At 43.3% G+C, this 22,278-nt stretch overlaps 1 protein-coding gene across 1 annotated transcript in view; it reads left to right on the top strand.

Moving 5' to 3' along the window:
- The window catches only part of LOC140204541 (interleukin-20 receptor subunit alpha-like), a 46,923-nt gene extending 34,994 nt beyond the window's left edge, over window positions 1–11,929 (top strand). Inside the window, exons 6-8 of the mRNA XM_072271253.1 lie at window positions 7,231–7,393; window positions 9,144–9,277; window positions 10,131–11,929. Of these exons, the coding sequence (XP_072127354.1) occupies window positions 7,231–7,393; window positions 9,144–9,277; window positions 10,131–10,964 (1,131 nt within the window). The 3' untranslated portion in view covers window positions 10,965–11,929. The remainder of the gene's footprint in view (window positions 1–7,230; window positions 7,394–9,143; window positions 9,278–10,130) is intronic.
- The last annotated feature ends 10,349 nt before the right edge of the window (window positions 11,930–22,278 follow it).

The raw sequence follows: 22,278 nt of genomic DNA, 5'->3' as shown, positions 1-22,278 counted from the left end.
TGCACAACATGTGAGTTCATCTCTTAATTACTGCCCATTGGTAAATGATCAGCTGTAACCTGACTGAATGCCATTGCATTTTCAAGTGTTTGCATAGTCCATTCTTGTTCTCATGTCCCCGAGTAAATAAAGAAATAACCCCACTGTTCAAGATAGAGAGAAAATGGGCCACAATCTAATTAGCCTGATCCGAGTCGCTGAGAAAATATTGATATGTGTGATGTATCTATTTTAAGGGGGATTGTAACCAGCAAAATAGATAGAGGAGAACTAATGGACATGGGGCATTTGGACTTCCAGATAAAAAGAGGTTTTCTAATGAAATTAAAGCACATAGGACTGGGAATAATATACCTGTGTGGGCTAAGTATTACATTATGGACAGAAAATCAAGTTGAAAAAAACTTAATTTTCAGAAGTGATTAGTGAGGTACAGCAATAATAGTGATTGGGACTTGGCAGTTCAAAATTCCTATCAATGAATAGCTTCCAGCACTGTTACATAGAACATTACAGTACAGGCTCTGCTAGCCTTGTAACCTGCTCTACGACCAATCAAACCCTTTCTTCCTATATAGCCCTCCATTTATTTCTCATCCATATGCCTATCTAAGAGTTTTTTAAATGCTCGTAATGTATCTGCCTCTATCACAATCCCTGGTGGGCATTCCACATACCCACAACTCTGTGTGTAAAGATCTTAACCTCTCACTCCCCCCCCCCCCATTCCTTCCTCTAATCGCCATAACATTATGCCCCCTTGTACTACCATTTCTGCCCTAAGAAAAACTCTCAGCTATGCTTCGTCATCTTGTACACTTCTATCAAATTACTTCTCATCCTTCTTTGCTCCAAAGAGAATAGCCCTAGTTCACTCTGTCTAACTTCTTAAGATATGCCCTCTAGTCCAGAGAGCATCCTGGTAAATCTCCTCTGCACCACTCTAAAGCTCCCACAACATTCCATTAATAAGATTACCAGAACTAAATATGGGCATGGAACCTTTTGTTCCACCACACTGTTAAGAATGCCGTTCATCTTCATTGAGCTTTCAAATTCAACCTTCCAAAGTGAATCACTTCACACTTTTTCAGGTTGAACTCCATCTGCCACTTCTCAGCCCTTCTCTGTATCCTGTCAATGTCCCATAGCAACCTACAACAACCCTCCATATATCCTCAACTCCACAACCCGTTGTGTCTCCTGCAAAACTATGAACACACCTTTCCACTTCTTCATCCAACTCATTTATAAAGATCAAAAAGAGCAGGGGTCCCCGAACAGATCCCTGCAGAGCACCACTGATCACCGACCTCCAGGCACAATATGCTCCATCTACAAACACCCCTCTGCCTTCTATGGGTAAGCCAGTTCTGTATCTATACAGTCACGTTTCCCTGGATGTCATGCTTCCTGACTTTCTGAATGAGCCCACCATGGAGCATCTCATCAAGTGCCTTATTAAAATCCACATACACCACATTCACTGCTCTGCTTTCATCGATGTTCTTTGTCACATCCTCAAAGAATTCAGTCAGGCTCGTGAGGCATGGCATGACATGACCTTCACAAAGCCATGCTGGCTATCGCTAATCAGACTATGCTTCTCTAAATACTCAAAAATCATATTTCTAAGAATCCTCTCCAATAATTTGTCCACCACTGAAGTAAGACTCATTGGTCTGTTATTCCCAGAGTTATCCCTTCTCTGCTTCCTGATCAGAGGAATACATTTCCTATCCTCTACCCTTCTGGTACTACTTCTGAGGCCAGTAAAGATACAAAGGTCATCACTAAGAGTGCAACGATCTCTTCCCTTGCTTCCCATGGTAAGCTGGGGTATATTCTGTCTGGCCCAGGGGACTTATCTATCCCAATGTTTTTCAAAAGTTCAAGCACATTTTCTTTCTTAATATCAATATGTTCTAGCATACCAGCCTCACAGTCATCAAGGTCCCCCTCACTAATGAATGCTGAAGCAAAGTATTCATTATGGACAACCTCTACCTCCTCCAACTCCAGGCATATGTTTCTTCTACTATCCCTGATTGCTCCTACCATCACTTTGGCCATCCTCCTGTTCTTCACGTGTGTAGGACAGTGAGAGTTACAACACCTGATCTGTTTCATTACCTGGCACCAAATCCAAAGTGGCCTCTCCTCTCGTCTGCCTATTTATGTATTGTATCAGGAATCCTTCCTGGACACACTTAAGATAGTCCGCCCCATCAAAACCTTTTGAAGTAAGGAAGTGCTAATCAATATTAGGGCATTTGAAGACCCCGTGACAACAACCCTGTTATTATTGAAACTTTCCAAAATCTGCCTTCAAATCTGTTCCTTAGTGTCACTGTTGCTATTGGGCAGTCTATAGAATGCTTCCAATAGAGTGATTGCTCCCTTTCTGTTTCTGACTTCCACACTCCCTGGCACAGTAAACAATTCGTCCATGATGTCATCCTTTTCCACAGCGACAATACTGTCCCTGATTAGCAATGCCACTTTCCCACCTCCTTTGTCCTCCCTCTTTGCTCCTTTTGAAACATCTAAACTCCAGAACATTTAGCAGCCACTCCTGTTATTTTGACAGCCAAATCACTGTAATGTCCACAAGATCACAGTTATTTGTATTGACCCATGCTGTCAGTTCATCACCCTTGTTACTGATAGTTCTCACATTAAAATAGATATACTTCAACCTATCCCGCTGACTACAGTTTTAAACCTATCTTTCCTCACAGATTCTGTACATGCTGCATCTTCCTGTACACTGACTGCCTTATCATTGGACCTATCACTCTGGTTCCCATTCCCTTGCCAAACTAGATTCAACCCTCCCCAACAGGTCTAGCAAATCCACCCACAAGGATATTAGTCCCCCTCGAGTTCAGATGTAACCTGTCCTTTTTTTGTACCTTCCTCAGAAGAGATCCCAATGATCCAGAAATCTGAAATCCTATCCCTCTGCTCAGATTCCTCAACCATGCATTAATCTGCCATATCATCCTATTCTGACACTCACTGGTGTATGGCACAAGCAGAAATCCAGAAATTACTACTTTTGAAATCCTACTTTTCAGCTTTCTATATTCTCTCTTCAGGACCTCATCCCTTTGCCTAATTATGTTGCTGATATCAATATGTACCACACCTTCTGGCTGCTCACCTTCCCTCTTTAGAATGCTACGGACCGGATCTACGATATCACTAGCCTTGGCACCTGGGAGGCAACATATCATCCAGGCATCTTTTTCACATCCACAGAATCTCCTGTCTGCTCCTCTAACTGTTGAATCCCCTGTCACCATACGATCATAAAAAAAAGGAGCAGAGTCAGACCGTTTGGCCCATCGAGTGTGCTTTGCCATTTCATCATGGCTGATCCAATTTTCATCTCAGCCCCAACACTATAGCGCTCCTCTTTTTCCGCTCCCCTTCTGAGCCACAGAGCCAGAAAAACAAGAAATTGAAAGGTGCTAGTGTTCAGATGAACCTGTGTATCCTAGTACACAAATCACTGTGCATTGACATACAGATACAACTTATTTGGAAGACAGATGTTATGTTGACCTTTATTATGAAAAGGAATATATGGCTCACTTACAGAACAGGAAAATTTAGTAATGGGAATAAAGCAATGGGATTGGAATTAAATCTAATACTTTGTACTATAAACTATAAAAAGTATATCACTAATGCCTGTTGTTTCACAGATTTCATACGTCAGTCCTGATCTTGGGTATCTGGGTGTAGCACATATCCTTTCTATGACTCAGTGGTTTCTTCCCAAGTTTAAGACTTTTGTTGTCAATAGGCATGCATAGGCATATAACTGCCATGAAAAGTGGCTTTATGCGGCAGCAGTATGGTATATTACAAACATAAGACAACATAAATGTAAGTGATCATAGATTATCCATAATTCAAATTGACACAAAAGTAATCAACAAAATAAATTTACTGTATCAACATTAGTATAAGACCGACAGAGTGAAAAAGAAATACATTCTGAGGTAGTGTTGTGGTTTCTCAGGTTACTTCAAGAACCCAATGACATTGGGAAAGAAGCTGCTGTTGAACTTTGATCTTTAAGATAGCACCAGCAAGCACCGTGACCAATGGCAGACATCCCACCTCTCCCGGAAGTTCCAGGAGTCTCCCGCATATTAATAGTGGCTCCCTGATGCCCGCAAATTATATACAATATCACGGAAATCAATTTTTTTGAGAGCGAGCACGCGAGCAAGAGAGACAGAAAGCAAGCGAGAGAGAAAGCAAGCGAGAGAGCGCGAGAGCGACCACTAGAGAGAGAGAGAGAGAGAGAAAGCAAGCAAGAGCGTCAGCGAGAGAGCGCGCGAGCGACCACGAGAGAGAGAGAGAGAGAGAGAGAGAGCGAGCGAGAGAGAAAGCAAGCGAGAGGGAGCGCACAAGATAAAGCGAGAGTGCGCCATGGCAGAGTGTTCCAAAAAAAAAAGAAAATATAAAATGTACGTTAGCCCAGACTACCCCAAAGTGTACCCCTGCCTAATAGAGGTCAAAATAATGACAGTGTAGCTCGCTGCACTGTTAGCAACAGCAACTTTTCTATTGCCCATGGTGGGTTAAGAATGTAAAAGACATGCTGAGGTGAGTTTAACAGGTGTCATTTATTCATTAGTGTAACTAACGTTATTTAAACTAGCTGGCTAGCTGCTAAAGTGCTACTCTATTGCAGACATCCCACCACTCCTAGAAGTTCCAGGAGTCTCCCGCAAATTGATGATGCTACCTCCCTGAAATGAGTTTTTGCAGGGTGGGATGTCTGCATTGGTGGTGTCCTGCAGGCAGTTCACAAAGCTACTTCTTTCAAATAAGATTTTGCCACTACACTGCATGCAGCTGGAACCTGTGATTTGCATTTTGATGTTGTGTTTTTGGGCCTACTGAGCAAGTGGACGCTTTACTCTCTCTGAGGGCATTTGGTAAAGTTGAGAGTGTAGTATGTGGCTTGATGGCCTGTTAACCTGGAGGCCTACATGTGGGTCATGAGCTCATAATTGATTCCATTGCTTCTCCCTGATTGAGGAGTCACGCAAAGTTGGAGTTGATCAAGACTGGCATGTGTTCAGCGTCATCTGTCGTGTTTGACCTGTTTTCCTCTCCCTCCAGCTGGCTGCTGTCGTAGGAAAGTGCAGGAGTGTTGGGATTGATTGACAAGGCTGTGGACCCATTCTGGGTTTTTTGAGGTTCATGTTGCATGTGTTTCTGGATTCTGGTTACTCCTTTTTTGCTGTTTTTGAGTAGTTGAACGGGGTGATCAATGCGGACCGAGGGACTTTATCACAGAATAGTTCTGCAGCCTACGCTCAGCTAGAGGTGTGGCGCTGAACTGACCTAAACTGAATACTACTGGATTCCTAGTTTGATGTTTGATATTCTATGTGTTGTTCACTCACTTTTTGCTGTTAGTGAAATTTGTTCTCTGTTTGTGTAATGGGTGTTTGCTGTTTTCTTTGAATGGTTTCCATGGTGCTTCTCTGTTTTGTGGCCATCTGAGGGAGGATGAATTTCAGGGTTGTATTCAGTATACATACTTAATAATAAATGCACTTTGAATCTTTGAGGTATGGATCTTTAGACTCCCATACCTTCTGTCTGATGGCAGCATTGAGAAATGGGCATGGCTCTGATATGGGATCTGGATAATGGATGTTGCCTTTTGAGGCATCACCTTGAGTAGATGTCACTGATGTTGGGGAAAGCTGTACCAGTGCTGACAATGGCTTGGCCCATTACTCTCTATAATCTCTTGCATTCCTAGGTATTAGATTTTCCAATACCAAGCCATGATGCATCAGTCAGAATGCTTTCCATTATCCATCTGTCGAACTTTGTCAAAGTTCTTGATTTCATACCAAACTTTTCTTAAAATTCTAAGAAAGTAAAGAAGCTGACAAGCCTTCTCCATGGCTGCATCCATGCGCTGGGACAGGATAGGTTCTCTGAGATGTTGACACCCAGGAACTTGAAGTTGCTCACCTTTCTCACTGCAAATCCTTCAGTGAGGATTGGTGTGTGTTGACTTGAGTTACCCTTCCATAAAGTCCACCATCAGTTCCTTGGTCTTGCTGACATTGATTGCAAGGTTGCTGCTGAAGAACAACACTCTTCTCTTAGCGCTCCCATATGCTGCCTCACACCACCTGTGATTCTGCAAACAGTGGTGCGTTTGGCAAATTTGTAGATGGCATTGGAGTTATGCTGGGCCACACATCTGGAGATACTTTATAGAGAGTAGAGAGCAGTGGGCTTAGCATGCAGCCCTGAGATGCTCGTGTGCTGCTGGTCGGTAAGGAGGAGGTGATGATTCTGATACCCAAAGATATGATGGCACATCAGTTGCCTCCTGAACATTATCTCTTTGTGTATGTTACTGGCAGACAAAGTCAAAAGGGAATTGATGGGTATATGGGAAACAATATAGGTCACAGGGAAATAAAGGGTTAATGGATCTACTGGGGGAGCTGACATGGACATGATGGGCTGAATTGCCTCCTGTGACATTAAAACTAAAATGGTTGAGCATAGATTTATGAGGGGGAAATTATGTTTTATAGCTTTTTGAGATATTTATTAGAGTAAATGAGCAAACTCGAAGGGTTGAATTTCTTCTTTTTAAGTCTTAGGGTCAGTTGATCAGGTCAGGTCAGATCAGCACAAGGAGACAGTAATTTCTGTTAATAAAGGAGTATCTGACTGATGCAGTTCATGTTTGTCCAGTTACCATGTCTTCAATGATTTCTGCTTTGACCCACCTCTACCCTGATAGTTTGAAGATATTTTACTGTTCATGGTCAGCAGGGCATGAATACCTGCACCACTCAACACACTTTCTCACATCTTTAGATATCTGAGAACAATTGGAGCTTATTATATATGTGTGAAAAGCCCCTTCATTATTTGTCATTGATCTTGGTTGACCAAAATTGCACCTTGATGAATAGATAAAGTACTTTTTTTTTCACTGTTTACTGTTACAAACTACTCTGAACGTTAACTGTGATCATAGAAAAAAGGTCTGCAATGACCTCTATTACTGTACTTGCTGCACCTGGCAATTAAATAAATTATTTTGCAGTTTTGCTGTGTATATTAATATTTACATTGCATTCTGAAATCAGTTTATGAAATGATGTATCTTAGTTATACATCTTTCTGTTCAGTAGTTAATGGTTGTGTTTTTCCCAACAGACTGCTAAACTCGAACCTGATAAACTGGGGAAAGGATATTATCTCTTTGAAAATCTAAAACCCAACTTTACATATTGTGTTGTAGCAAGGTTTGAATCATTACTTAACATTCACTTAAAGGATTCTAAAAATATTTGCATAACTACCTCACTGCAAAATACAGGTAACTAACCTTAATGCTACATTTTAAAAATTTAATTGAATAATTATTTTCAATATTACTTTCCCCTTTTAGAATTATTCTGCTACCAAATAACTGCTAGTTTTGCATTTAATGATGTAATTTTTTTTGCATGTGAAGTGATTCTTTTACATAAAAATTAACATGTGAAGGTTAATTGGGGATCTACCACAGCAACTGGAAAAACTGAGATTTTCACCCTTGCTTCCTCTGTGTGATTTCTAAATAACATGCTGAGGACACTGAAAATGAGCAGCAGAGTCTATTGATGCACGTTACTTGTGGAGACACCACCTGAGGCTGCTTTTGGGTAATTCAAAGGGAGCTCTTTGGAAGTCCAAGTCTAGTATAGGGAAATCAACTTCAGAGACAAAAGAGACAGCAGATCCTGGAATTTATACCAATAAACAGGAGGCGGGAGCGACTAACTGGGTTGAGTGGCATTTAGGGGGGGGTGAGGGTTGAGATAGACAGTTGATGTTTCAGATTGAGACGTTTCATCTGAGCTGATGAGCGGAACAGAGTTATGTAACTGCTAGTTTGGAGGCTGTGAAGCAATATGATCTGTGATGTTATTGAGACAGTGGCCTGATGATCATTGGTAGGTAGGGTCACAGTCAAGGGACAGGTATGAGGATGTATGAGAATGCTTCCCAGCCCAGTCAAGACAAAGGGTCTTGACCTGAGGCATCAATTATCCACTCTTTCCCCCCCCCCCACACACACACACACAGATGTTACTCAACTACTGAGTTCCTCCAGCTCCTTGTTTGTTGTTTTTTTAAGTCCCTTTCCAGCTGTCACATGGAGACCTCGTCCCCACCGCAGCAGCAAACCCAACAGCCATCATAAGACTGTCACCTAGTCTTTTCTCTCATTCACTGATCACTCATCCAGCTAAAATCCTGCGATTGTTCACCCAGCAGAACCCTAAACCCACTGCCAATGATCACAGCACTCCCACTTGACAGCCCTGCCTCCAGTTGGCAATTTCTCTGCTGCATCAGGACTGAGAATGTAGAGTATAAAGAGGTGCGGGGGGATATAGGAGCTGGTAGGTGATCGGTGGATCCAGATGCGGAGGGGGATGTTGGGCCAATGGAGCCAGTGGGGGGATGAGAGAGTAGAGGTAGTTTCCAACATTGGAACGTGATAAGCAGAGACAACAAAGGGCTGCAGATCAGATTCTGGAATTTGATAAGGAAGGTGATAATTAGAACCAGATAAGGAATAATGGGGCACTTGGAACCTTATTTAAACTCCACATACACATACAAGGGGGTAATGATCGAACTAATCCTTGGAACTGTGAGGCAGCAGCTCTACTCGTTGTGTAATTGGGCCATACAAATCTTTAGTGTAGGATCTGGTTGGGTCAGGCAGCGTCTATGGAGGGAAATAAGCAATTGACGTTTCAGGCTATGACCCTTCATCAGGACCATAATGGGTCTCGGACTGAAATGTCAACTGTTTACTTCTTCCCATAGGTGCTGCATGACCTACTGAGTTTCTCCAGCATTTTGAGTGTTTTGCTCAATGTTTCCAGCATCTGCAGAATTTCTGGTGTCTCAAAACTTCACTGAACCCAAATTAACTATGAACAACTCCACCTATTTGTGTTGTTATGAAGGATGTAGATAACTTATGAGACTTAAAATGTAAGTGACTTCCATGATGATTTGCCTGAGCAGAGGTCTTAAACCTGGTTTCTGCCTGTTCTCTTCCTTGATAGATATACTGTGGATTGCACCCTTGATAGCTGCAGCTGTTTTCATTTTGGGTGTGATTGGAGTTGGTTTTATGATTTGCATACTGAAAGAGTTTACCTGTCTACACTTGGTCCAGACACCACTTCCCAAATCATTGGTATGTAAATCACTTTTACTCTACCTGGCTGTGTAGTTACATTTTGGACTTTTCCAAAATAGCACTAAGTGGTTGCAGCGCTGCATCACAAAGTTTATCCAATGTGTTAACTAACCTGAAAAATAGCAAGAGTCCAGGCTGGGGGTTCTGAAATAGCTCCACAGTGAAGCAGTACTACAAGCTGCTAAAGAGACTCTGATTCCATGTTGACTATCCTTTGCTGCACGGGTGTCTTCTTGGATGTGAGAAGAATTGCAAGGCTTGACTTGCCACCTGCAGTTTGTTGCTGAGACTTGCTTGTGGGTAGCTTATTTGGAGCACATAAGAGGGAACCGGTTATGTCAGTAAGGTTATGGCAGTTGAAGAAGAGAATACCTTTAGGAGAAGTGAATTGGTGGAAAGACAGGAAGTATGATGAATTACTAAACCAAAAGACAATATATTTGAATTACAGACAGTGGCAATGACATACAAATAACTATCCAAACTCTTCGAAATCACACAGCCCAGGGAATTCTGATATCTTTAATTATGATGGAGAAGCCCCAGAAAAAAGATCAGATCCATAGTTTGAACTCCATAGGTTTCCTATTCTAGTTCTCCTCCCAGACACTCACTGACCCCATTTGCTTTCAGGCTGATTTCCCTGTCGCAGTCCAGGCATGGTCTGATTTCCTTCTGCTCAAGGTGGAGGTCAGGGGATGGAGATACAGAAGGATCATACACCATGGCCACATGATCTGCTGAACACTAGATTGCTAAACCGGATTACTTTTGTTCTTTTTTGAGGTTTAAGCCTGTTGAACAAGGATGCTAAATAATGTTTAAAACTAATGTCTCTTTATTTGAATAGGTCATACTTTCTCAGGATTTGCATGTGAATCTGCAATGCCAAGAGCCTGATGAAAATCCAGAAGATGATCATATCTCATTCATTACACAGGATGATCACTCAAGTGATTATTACCGGAAAAGTCAGAGAGTAGAACTTGCTGCTTCATTCACTGATGATATGAATGAACATGTTTGTTACCAAAGTAATGGCTTGAAGTGTGAGGGTTATGAGTGTAACAGCCTATTGCAAAGAAAAGATAGTTGCACAGACAGTGACAATGTGAGGCTTCCTTCCTCCTTACAAGCATCTACAGAAAATAAGGATTGTGCAAACTATACACAAAACTTAAGTCCTGGAGTCCCAGAATCCTTTCATTTACAGTACCAACAGTTTTCAGGTGTACAAAATACCAACAAGGCAAGCAGCAATAATACCACTGAAGGTGCTGCAGCACCAGAAGCAGTACACCATTTTGGTACAGTTCAGGAAACTAAAATGGAGATCACAGATGTGGAGTTTTGGAACTGTTCCGATGTTCCTTTAAGTTCAGTAAAACTTTCCATCAATGATGATGCAGAGAAGGATAATTTGGAAGTTGACTCATGTGCAGATGGAACATCTGATCATCTGAGTGCTGATGGCCTGTTCACCTTATCTACCTCTCGTTTGACAGCAGCTATTAATCCTCCTCAGAATGACATCCAGGTATATCAAGCACAATCTATAAAACTACCTCAATCTGCAGATAACTGCAACTTTCAGAACATGATCCCAAATCCCTGCACTCAGATTTATGAACCAACATGGATGAAGCACTTTGGATATGAAGCGCAAAACTTGAAGAAAAGTTGAGATGTGTTATTTGGAATGAAAATGATCTGTGCCATTTTGTTATGTATGCACTTTTCCCATGAAGTTGTTTTGCTTTTAAATCCAGTCCAATAAGGACTTTCCCCTCCCTTCCACCTTTTTAAGCATCAAGTCTTTGCACAACTACAGTTGTCTCGTCAAATAAATGACAGATATTTGACAGTTGTAAAAGCAAGGGTATAATGTTGAGACTTTATAAAGCACTGTTGAGGCCTTACTTGAAGTATTGTGAGCAGTTTTGAGGCCATTCTCTAGAAAGGATGTGTTGACACTGGAGAGGGTTCAAAGGAGGTTCACGAAAATGATTCCAGAATTTAAAGGCTTGTCAAATGAAGTGTGTTTAATGGCTATGGACCTGTATTCACTAGAATTCAGAAGAATGAGGAGTGATCTAATTGAAACCAATCCTTTTAGAACAGAGATGAGGAGGAATTTCTTTAACTAGAGAGTGGTTAATCTGTGGAATTCATTACCACAGGTAGCTGTGGAGCCCACGTCTTTGTGTATATTTAAGGCAGAGGTTGATAGATTCTTGATTGGTCATGGCATGAAGGGATAAAGGAAGAAGATAGGAGATTAGGGCTGAAAGGAACAATAGATCAGAGATGATGAAATCGCAGAGCAGATTCGATAGGCCAAATGGCCTTATTCTGCTCCTATATGTTTTGGTCTTAAGGTCTTTACAACCAGTAACACCATATTCCACATTCCTTTACTGCATTTAGTTGTCTTCACCCCAACCAAAGGTGTTCCTGAGAGTCTGGATGATGCATTCCTAACCCCATTGAGAACAAATTAAAATTAACATTAACATACGACCATAAGACAAAGGAGCAGAAGTCGGCCATTCGGCCCATGGAGTCTGCTCCGCTATTTTATCATGAGCTGATCCATTTTCCCATTTAGTCCCACTCCCTCGCCTTCTCACCATAACCTTTGATGCCTTGGCTACTCAGATACCTATCAATCTCTGCCTTAAATACACCCAATGACTTGGCCTCCACTACTGCCCGTGGCAACAAATTCCATAGATTCACCACCCTCTGACTAAAAAAATTTCTTCGCATTTCTGTTCTGAAAGGGCGCCCTTCAATCCTTAAGTCATGCCCCCGGTACTAGACTCCTCCATCATAGGAAACAACTTTGCCACATCCACTCTGTCCATGCCTTTCAACATTCAAAATGTTTCTATGAGGTCTCCCCTCATTCTTCTAAACTCCAAGGAATGCAGTCCAAGAGCGGACAAACGTTCCTCATATGTTAACCCTCTCAATCCCAGAATCATTCTAGTGATTCTTCTCTGTACCCTCTCCAACGTTAGCACATCCTTTCTTAAATAAGGAGAACAAACCTGCCCACAGTACTCCAAGTGAGGTCTCACCAGGGCCTTATAGAGCATCAACATCACACCTCTGCTCCTATACTCTATTCCTCTAGAAATGAATGCCAACATTGCATTCGCCTTGTTCACCACCGACTCAACCTGGAGGTTACCCTTAAGGGTATCCTGTACGAGGACTCCCAAGTCCCGTTGCATCTCAGAACTTTGAATTCTTTCCCCATTTAAATAATAGTCTGCCTGTTTATTTCTTCTGCCAAAGTTCATAACCATACACTTTCCAACATTGTATTTCATTTGCCACTTCTTTGCCCATTCTTCCAATCTATCCAAGTCTTTCTGCAGACTCTCTGTTTCCTCAGCACTACCGGCCCCTCTACCTATCTTGGTATCGTCAGCAAACTTAGCCACAAAGCCATCTATTCCATAATCCAAATTGTTGATGTACAATGTAAAAAGAAGCGGCCCTAACATGGACCCCTGTGGAACACCACTGGTAAGCGGCAACCAACCAGCATAGGATCCCTTTATTCCCACTCTCTGTTTCCTGCCAATCAGCCAACGCTCTATCCACATATGTAACTTTCCGGTAATTCCATGGGCTCTTATCTTGTTATGTAACCTCTTGTGTGTCACCTTGTCAAAGGCCTTCTGAAAATCCAAGTATACAACATCCACTGCATCTCCCTTGTCTAGCCTACTTGTAATTTCCTCGAAAAATTGTAATAGGTTTGTCAGGCAGGATTTTCCTTTAAGGAATCCATGCTGAGTTCTGCCTATCTTGTCATATGCCTCCAGGTGCTCTGTAACCTCATCCTTGAAAATCAACTCCAACAACTTTCCAACCACCGATGTCAAGCTAACAGGTCTATAATTTCCTTTTTGCTTCCTTGCCCCCTTCTTAAATAGTGGAGTGACATTTGCGATCTTCCAGTCTTCTGGAACCATGCCAGAATCTATCAACTTTTGAAAGATCATCGCTAATGCCTCCGCAATCTCCACAGCTACTTCCTTCAGAACACAAGGATGCATTCCATCTGGTCCAAGAGATTTATCTACCTTTAGACTATTCAGCTTCCTGAGTACTTTCTCTGTCGTAATTGTGACTGCGCACACTTCTCCTCCCTGCCACCCTTGAGTGTCCGGTATACTGCTGATGTCTTCCTCAGTGAAGACTGATGCAAAATATTCGTTCAGTTCCTCTGGCATCTCCTTATCTCCCATTACAATTTCTCCAGCATCGTTTTCTATCAGTCCTATATCTACTCTCACCTGTCTTTTACTCTTTATATACTTGAAAAAGCTTTTAGTATCCTCTTTGATATTATTTGCTAGCTTCCTTTCATTGCTAATCTTTTCCCTCTTAATGACCTTCTTAGTTTCCTTTTGTAAGCTTTTAAAAACTTCCCAATCCTCTGTCTTCCCACTAATTTTTGCTTCTTTGTATGCCCGCTCCTTTGCTTTAACTTTGTCTTTGACTTCTCTCGTCAACCACAATCGCATCCTTTTTCCATTTGAAAATTTCTTCTTTTTTGGAATATTCCTGTCTTGCACCTTCCTCACTTCTTGCATAAACTCCAGCCACTGCTGCTCTGCTGTCCTTCCCACCAGTGTCCCTTTCCAGTCAACTTTGGCCAGTTCCTCTCTCATGCCACTATAATTCCCTTTACTCCACTGAAATACTGACACATCAGATTTCGGCTTCTTTTTTTCAAATTTCACAGTGAACTCAATCATGTTATGATCACTGCCTCCTAAGGGTTCCTTCAGCTCAATCTCTCTAATCACCTCCGGTTCATTACACAGTACCCAATCCAGTACAGCCAATCCCCGTGGGCTCAACAACAAGCTGTTCTAAAAAGTCATCTTGCAGACATTCTACAAATTCTCTCTCTTGAGATCCAGTGCCGACCTGATTTTCCCAATCCACTCGCATGTTAAAATCCCCCACAATTATCATAGCACTGCCCTTCTGACAAGCCTTTTCTATTTCCTGTTGTAATTTGTAGTCCACATCACTGCAGCTGTTTGGAGGCCTATAAATAACGGCTATCAGGGTCCTCTTATCCCTATGATTTCTTAGCTCAACCCATAAATATTCTACACCTTCTGATCCTATATCACCTCTTTCTAATGATTTAATATCATTTCCTACCAATAAAGCCATGCCTCCCCCTCTGCCTACCTTTCTATCCTTCTGATACACCGTGTATCCTTGGACGTTCAGCTCCCAGAGACATGCATCCTTTAGCCACATCTCAGTGATGGCCACAATATGATACCTGCCAATCTGTAGTTGTACAACAAGATCATCCACCTTATTCCTTATGCTACGTGCATTTAAGTATAACACCTTAAGACCAGTATTTGGTTCTTTTCGCTTTGATTTCACTGCATCTTTATTGCACTGCAACTCATCCCAATGGCTACAAACTTGCCCCATCACCTGCCTGTCTTTCCTGACATCTTTACTGCGGATAGAATGTCCCATGGTTAGCAAAGAGATAAATTAAAAAAGGCAACTTCTTTTCTGAAAATTAAAATAGTTCAAAAGTAAATAGTAAAGTAATTTTATGAAGAAAATGTGGTGGATTTTATTTTGTTATGACAGTGCTAGCACCTTAAAGTCTTTTAAGAAATCACTTTTAGAGTATTCAGTAACATAAACTGGATATGAATGGTCCTGCATTGGAAACTGGTGCAGGAGTAAAGCATACTGCTCTGCCATTCAATAAGCAAAAACACAAAATATCCAATGCTAGAAATATAAAATTAAATTGAAGGCAGCATCTGTGGAGAGAAGAAAGCAAAGTTAACATTTCAGTTTGATAACCTTCCAAATTGCAAATACTAGTTATCTGAGATTGCTGAATCCAATGTTCATGATGTGGTCTCCTCTATATTGGAGAAACCAAGTGTAGACTAGGCAATTGTTTTGCAGAGTACCCATGCTCTGTCCTCAACAACCATTGTGAGCTTCCAGTTACCTGTCATTTTAACCCTTCTTCCCACACCTACATCAATCTGTCTGTTGTTGGCCTTCTCCATTGCTATGTAGGGGGAAAATGCAAGCTTAAGCAACTTATTATGTTACACTTGGGTAGCTTTACAACTTAGTGGTATGAATATTGAGTGGCAGTGGAATGGAGAATTAATGTGACCTGCACTTGAAAGCTGAGGGACCATCCTATGGCACTCAGCAAAGATGTTCCACAAACCTAACTTGTATTTTGATTTCTTCAGTAAGCACTGAAAGCAGTATGCTAAATTGAAAGAAATGCAAATGATTTATTTCTTCACAGGGAAGCAGTGTTTTTCAATCCCAGAATAGTGGGAAGCAAAGATATAAAAGGGCAGGTATTTCACTTAAATTCTCCAATGGAGAGACATTAGTTTGGGAGTGTGACGGATTGTTAGAATGAATGGGAAACAGCAATATTAATTTGTTACAGAAGGGATAGAAATCAGAAATATCTGGAGTGATATGAGCATAGTTCATTGTAAGTAGCAGAGCAAGGTGAGAAGATAAATAAGCAAGCTGAAGGGATCCAGCCTTCATAAAGAAAGTGTATAAGAGCAAAGAAGTCATGATAAGCCTTTATAAAACACCAACATATTGTCTTCAGTCCTAGGCAACATACTTTATGTATTCAAAAGACATATAGAGCATAGATATAGGAGTTGGAGAGAAACTATCCTCTAATGAAAAGGTCAATGACTCAAAGACAAAGAAGGAAGGTGACTGACAAAAGAAGTTAAAGTATTAAATGGAAAGCTGGTTTATACAGTGAATGGTTGTGGTCACGAACGCACTGCTGAATGTATGGTAGAAGCAATTTCAGTTGTAGTATTCAAAAGGGAAATAGATAAGTATCTGAAAGGAAAGTACTATGGGGAGCAGGTAACTCTTCAATTATCCAGATAATACTGTGCTGAAACAGTATGGACTTAATGGACAGAATAGACTCTTTTATACCTCAAGCATTCAGTGATGCTGGCATTTGGTGAAGATTGCAGATAATGTGAAAGCTTATACCTTGGCTATATTTATAAGAGTTGTAAATACATTAGATCAGCTTTTGTGTTTTTTTTTTAAATTTTCCAAAATGGGGAAAGCAGTGTAAATTAAAGGATGTGGACAACAATCCTTACTTTAAGGTTGTCATATAACTAAATGCTCTTTGGACCGTCAATCATATGACATAATCCTAAGGAGTTGGTGAAGAACTCTTGAATAAAGTTTATGAGTTGAGTTCTTGTTTGAGTTCATTGTATTTCACATGCACAAGTCTGTGCACATTGCACTAAATTTTATTAATAGTTAATAACTCATTCAGCATGGATAATTCACAGCCACTGATGTGCTCTACTATTGGAGGTTGTCTGGAGCTTTCAATGTCCATGGCTGAAATAATAATAGTAAATACTTTATTGATCCCGAGTGGGGAATTCTTTTGTTACAGCAACAACATTTAAAAACACACTTAGCAGTGCGCAGATGTAACTAATAGAGTACAGAATAATAATATACACAATAGTAATTTACCAATGTGCAATAACAATTTATGAAATAATAGAATAGAGGCTATTGTACTCTGTGTGCTCTCCTGTTGCTCAGAGATGAAGTGTTATATACGCTTATTGCATTGGGTAGGAAGGATTTTCTGTAACAATCCTTGTGACAGCGGAGCTGAATAAATCTGTTTGAAAGGATGCTCCGCTGCTTATTCAGTAGGTCACGGAGAGCGTGTACCAAATTGTCCATAATGGTTAACAGTTTGTTTAGTGACCTCCTTTCCACCACTAACTCAAGAGAGTCCAGGTTGTAGCCAAGGACAGATCCAGCCCTTCTGATGAGTTTATTTGTTTATTTAGTCTTTTTGCATCACCAGCACTGATGCTGCTCACCCAACACAAAGCCACAAAGTAGACTTCTACCTGATAGAACAAGCCTCCACATTCTCCCCTATCAGCCTGAACCACACCTATCTTTGGTAACATACATCAAAGTTGCTGGTGAATGCAACAGGCCAGGCAGCATCTGTAGGAAGAGGTGCAGTCGACGTTTCAGGCCGAGACCCTTCGTCAGGACTAACTGAAGGAAGAGTGAGTAAGGGATTTGAAAGTTGGAGGGGGAGGGGGAGATCCAAAATGATAGGAGAAGACAGGAGGGGGTGGGATAGAGCCAAGAGCTGGACAGGTGATAGGCAAAAGGGGATACGAGAGGATCATAGGACAGGAGGTCCGGGAAGAAAGACAAGGGGGGGGGGTTCTGTAGGAAGAGGTGCAGTCGACATTTCAGTTCTGTAGGAAGAACTATCTTTGGTGATGGTTCTGTACAGACCACTGGCTAAATACAGTGTGTGGATCAGTTCATCCCTGACTTGTGTACCTGTACATTACAGCAGGGATATCAGAAGAGAGCTGGGGGGCAGGTGCTAGGAAATGTTGACTTATTGCTGCTGTAGACACAACTGAACCTGCTGAGTGCAAAACCTGAGGCCACCTTATGTTGTAATGAGGAGTGAGAACAGTGGCAGCTTTGGGGAGCAGTATTGGAAGAAATTCCATGTTAACACTCAGTTGGTGAAGGTTTGCACTGTAAGCCTCAAATGATTGATTTTTTGGTTGTCTATTAGATCCAACAATGACAGTGAAACACCTACCGGAGAGTTTTTAAAGTGGACAACCCATCGCAGCCCATTTCTACTCCTTTGACCTCAGAAGTTGAGGTCCAGTGGTACGAGTAGCCATCCCAACTGGGGTCTTCCTTAGTTGCTTCTTCAGTGTCTTGTCATGGCCTTTGCTTTCCATGAAGTGTTGCAAAACCAACTTCCTGGCCATTGGATCTCACTGTCGATCTCATCCACCCAGTCCACTGGGGCTGACTTCGCATGCTGGAACAGGCGTGTTCCTATCTCACTGGGATATGAGGCCCATCAGCTATCCCCACCTGATTGAGCCCACTTGTCAAAGCAGTGTACCGGGTTGTGGCAGCTGTCACATCCAAACAGCTACTTGGAGCCACAGATGAGAGCTGAGTATCTGGTCGGTCTTAAGATGAGCAGCTGCCCCAGAGGTACTGCTTCTCCCTGAACATGCCATACAACTCAAAAACCATTCAGCAAATCCAGGATTGTAGAACTTAGATACACACATGTGTGGACACAACCAACCATTCCACCATGTCTTCTACTGCCATTACTCATTGTTTGCTCACTCACACTGCTGAGTCTCGCTCTCACCTCTGCTCTATCATGCCCATGTGTTGACATTGTGAATCGTGTCCACACTGTCCTGTAGGATAGTGTGAAAAGGAGAAGATACTTTTCTCGGCACATGGAAGACAGACCATCCCTAGCTCCTCTTCATAGAGATCTGCAGGAGTTTGTACTGGTGATCACAGATTTGTGTTATTATGTCACTAAGCTCTTATCATTGCAAATCAGAGATGATTCCACTTGACTAATACCCCCTTTCCCTTCTGTCAGTGTGGGAAGGAAGGCACTAACAAGGAACAAGGAAGGCACTAGATCATTGCATTTTGCTTCACTGCAAAGGTGCTGGCTAGCTTAAAGTTACCTGTTCATATAGTTATGAACATCTGCTACCAGCAGCTGCAGCCAGGAGGAAAGAAACAAATATGTTCATTCCTTGTTGAAGGGTCTCAGACAGAAATGTCAGCTCTTTATTCCTCTCCATAGATGCTGCCTGCCCTGTTGAGATCCTCCAGAATTTTTGTGTGTTACTCTGGATTTCCATATCTGCAGAATATCTTGAGTTTATGGCAAGGTCTCACACCAGTTTTTCATCTGAAGATCCATATACATCTGGATGCACTGAATGCATTTATTCTCTGACTTACCAGAAAATGCTGACCAGAGATGTAAAGGACCATAATAATATCATTCCTCAAATTTTTGAAGAGCGAACTTTGTCAAGGGGGAAATGGTGGGAACATCTTTGCCAGCTGCTATTGTCTCATCCATGATACGGTGTTTAATAGAATAGATTTACACTTTCATGGAAAAAGATATCCAAAGTATGTGTGAATCATGGAACCTCAGTCCCTTTCTTCAGAACTCAGCTTTGAGCCAGTCTGGGTCAAAAAGACAGCAGCACGATGTAGAATACTGCCAATGTGACATTGAGATTGACTGCTAACATGGGGTGGTGGGGTTGGTTTGGGAGTTGCATGCTTTCTTCCAGCAGATTTCAAAGCTGCCAGCATCACAGCTCAGGAGTATGGTAGTGGTTCTGTGAACCCCGAATCTGACATCTTCCCCCAGTGGAGACTTTGTACTCCATCTTTGACACTGAAGGGGGGCATTAACATTGAAGACATGTGGGAGGGGTTTGGCTCAAATATGGCTGATAAAACATAGCTTGTAACTGCTTAGCAATTGGGTTTCATCTTTTCCTCTGCTAGGGTAGGACACAAACTCACAACTGTGGTTCAGACTTTGTCTGCTGGCTGCTAAATTAACCATTAAGTTGCTGTAGTCTCCATACTCTGAATACTGTTTGGTCCCAGCTTTCACTTCACCATGTGACCAAACTCTTACCATTACTCAAGATGTGCTACTAATAGCCCCATCAGATCCTTTACGAAGTATCCAGAAATGTTTAGAAACAGTGTAGAGGTAATATATACCAGGAATTGAATCAGGGGGGTTCTAACAGGTGCATGAAAAGCTGCCAATTCGCATATCCCTGCGGCACTGATCACGAAGAAGTCAGCCAGACTTTAATGGAAACCTTTCTATAACATTCATGGAGAAATGGCAGAAAATGTTGCCATGGAGCTTGGGGAAAAATCACAGGAAGTGTAATTTCTATGTGTGTGAGCGTGTGTGTGTTTGTGTGTGGTTGGGGGGGGTGTCCCTAATCATGTCCCATGCCACAGGGGGGTGTCCCTAATCAAATCCCGTGCCACAGAGCACCCAATGCCATTGTAAAGTGAGGCATGGTAATGAGTCAGTGATCAGACGGCGCAGATCTGATGTGTATACTGTCAAAAGGTTGCAACCATAATCAAACAGCTAGTGATGAGGCTTTTGACACCCTGAAAATTGTTGACTGGGTTCTCTCTCTCCCTAATAAAGGGACAGAGAGGTGTCTCCCTTTCACATCAAGATGGGAGACCAACAAAGACAAGTGTGTCTCCCCCTCTCTCTCATCCCCCCCTTTCTCGTCCCCCTCTCTCTCGTCCCCTTCTCTCTCTCGTCCCCCCTCACTCTCACTCTCTCTCTCAATCTCTCGTCCCTCTCTCTCTCTCTCTCTCGCTCGCTCTCATCCCTCCCTTCTCTCACTCGCTCATCCCCCTCTCTCTTTCTCTCACTCTCTTGTCCTTCCCTCTCTCTCTCCTCACCCCTCTCTCTCTCTCGGTCGTCCCCCCCTCTCGGTCGTTCCCCCCATCTCTCAGTCGTCCCCCCTCTCTCTCACTCTCTCTCTCAATTTCTCGTCCCTCTCTCTCTCTCTGTCTCTCTCTCGTCTCTGACTCTCTCTCGTCTCTCTCTCTCTCTCTCTCTCTTTCATCCCTCCCCTCTCTCACTCTCTCATCCCCCCTCTCTTTCTCTCACTCTCTTGTCCTTCCCTCTCTCTCTCCTCACCCCTCTCTCTCTCTCGGTCGTCCCCCCCTCTCGGTCATTCCCCCCATCTCCCAGTCGTCCCCCCTCTCTCTCACTCTCTCTCTCAATTTCTCGTCCCTCTCTCTCTCTCTGTCTCTCTCTCGTCTCTCTCTCTCTCTCTCTTTCGTCCCTCCCCTCTCTCACTCTCATCCCCCCTCTCTTTCTCTCACTCTCTTGTCCTTCCCTCTCTCTCTCCGCACCCCGCTCTCTCTCTCTCTCTCTCTCACTCTCCCATCCCCCTCCTCTCTCGTCCAACCCTCTCTCTCTCGTCCCCCCTCTCTCTCTCATCCCTCCCTCTCTCTCGTTCCCCCCCTCGTCCCCCCTCTCTCGCCCTCCTCTCTCTCATTCTCTCCTCCCCCTCCCTCTCTCTCTCTCTCTCTCATCCCCTCGCTCTCTCTCTCTCGTCTCCCCCCTCGTCCCCCCTCTCTCTTGTCCCCCCTTCGTCACCCCTCTCTCTCTCTCGTCCCCCCCCTCATCCCCCCTCTCTCTGGTCGCCCCTCTCTCTCTCGTCCCCCCCCTCGCCCCCCCCTCGTCACGCCTCTCTCTCTCGTCCTCCCTCATCCCCTCTCTCTCTCGTCCCCCCTTGGTCCACCCTCTCTCTCTTGTCCCCCCTCTCTCTCATCCCTCTCTCTCTCTCTTGTCCCCCCCTCTCTCTCGTCCCCCTCTCTCTCTCGTCCACCCCTCGTCCCCCCTCTCTCTCGTCCCCCCTCATTTCCCCCCTCTCTCGTCCACCCCTCATCCCCCCTCTCTCTCTCATCTCCCCCTTGTCACCCCTCTCTCTCACTCGTCACCTCTCTCGTCCCTCCTCAGCCCCCTCTCTCTCTCGCCCCCCTCTCATCCCCTCTCTCTCTCGTCCCCCCTCTCTCGTCACCCCTCTCTCTCGTCCCCCCCTCATCCCCCTCTCTCTCTCGTCCACCCCTCGTCCCCCTCTCTCTTGTCCACCCCTCATACCCCCTCTCTCCCTCATCCCCCTCTCTCTCGTCCCCCCTCATTTCCCCTCTCTCTCGTCCACCCCTCATCTCTCCCCCTCTCTCTCGTCTCCCCCTCGTCCCCTCTCTCTTTCGTCCACCCCTCATCCCCCCTCTCTCTCTCGTCCACCCCTCGTCCCCCCTCTCTCTCTCGGCTGGATAGGTACACAGATAGAAAAGGAATGGTGGAATGTAGGCCAAATGCAAGAAAATGGGAGTAGCTTAGAAAGACACGTTGGTTGGCATGGATGAGTCGGGCTGAATGGAAAGTTTCTGTGCCCTGCAACTCTGAGTCTGATGCAGAAGACAGAAGGAACTCTGTAATGTCTCCAGAATAATGGTATTGCACAATCTACTTA

This window comes from Mobula birostris, chromosome 10 (assembly GCF_030028105.1).
Source record: "Mobula birostris isolate sMobBir1 chromosome 10, sMobBir1.hap1, whole genome shotgun sequence".
Lineage (NCBI taxonomy): Eukaryota > Metazoa > Chordata > Chondrichthyes > Myliobatiformes > Myliobatidae > Mobula > Mobula birostris.
The sequence above is the reverse complement of the archived record's forward strand: the minus strand, read 5'-3'. Positions and strand labels throughout refer to the sequence as shown.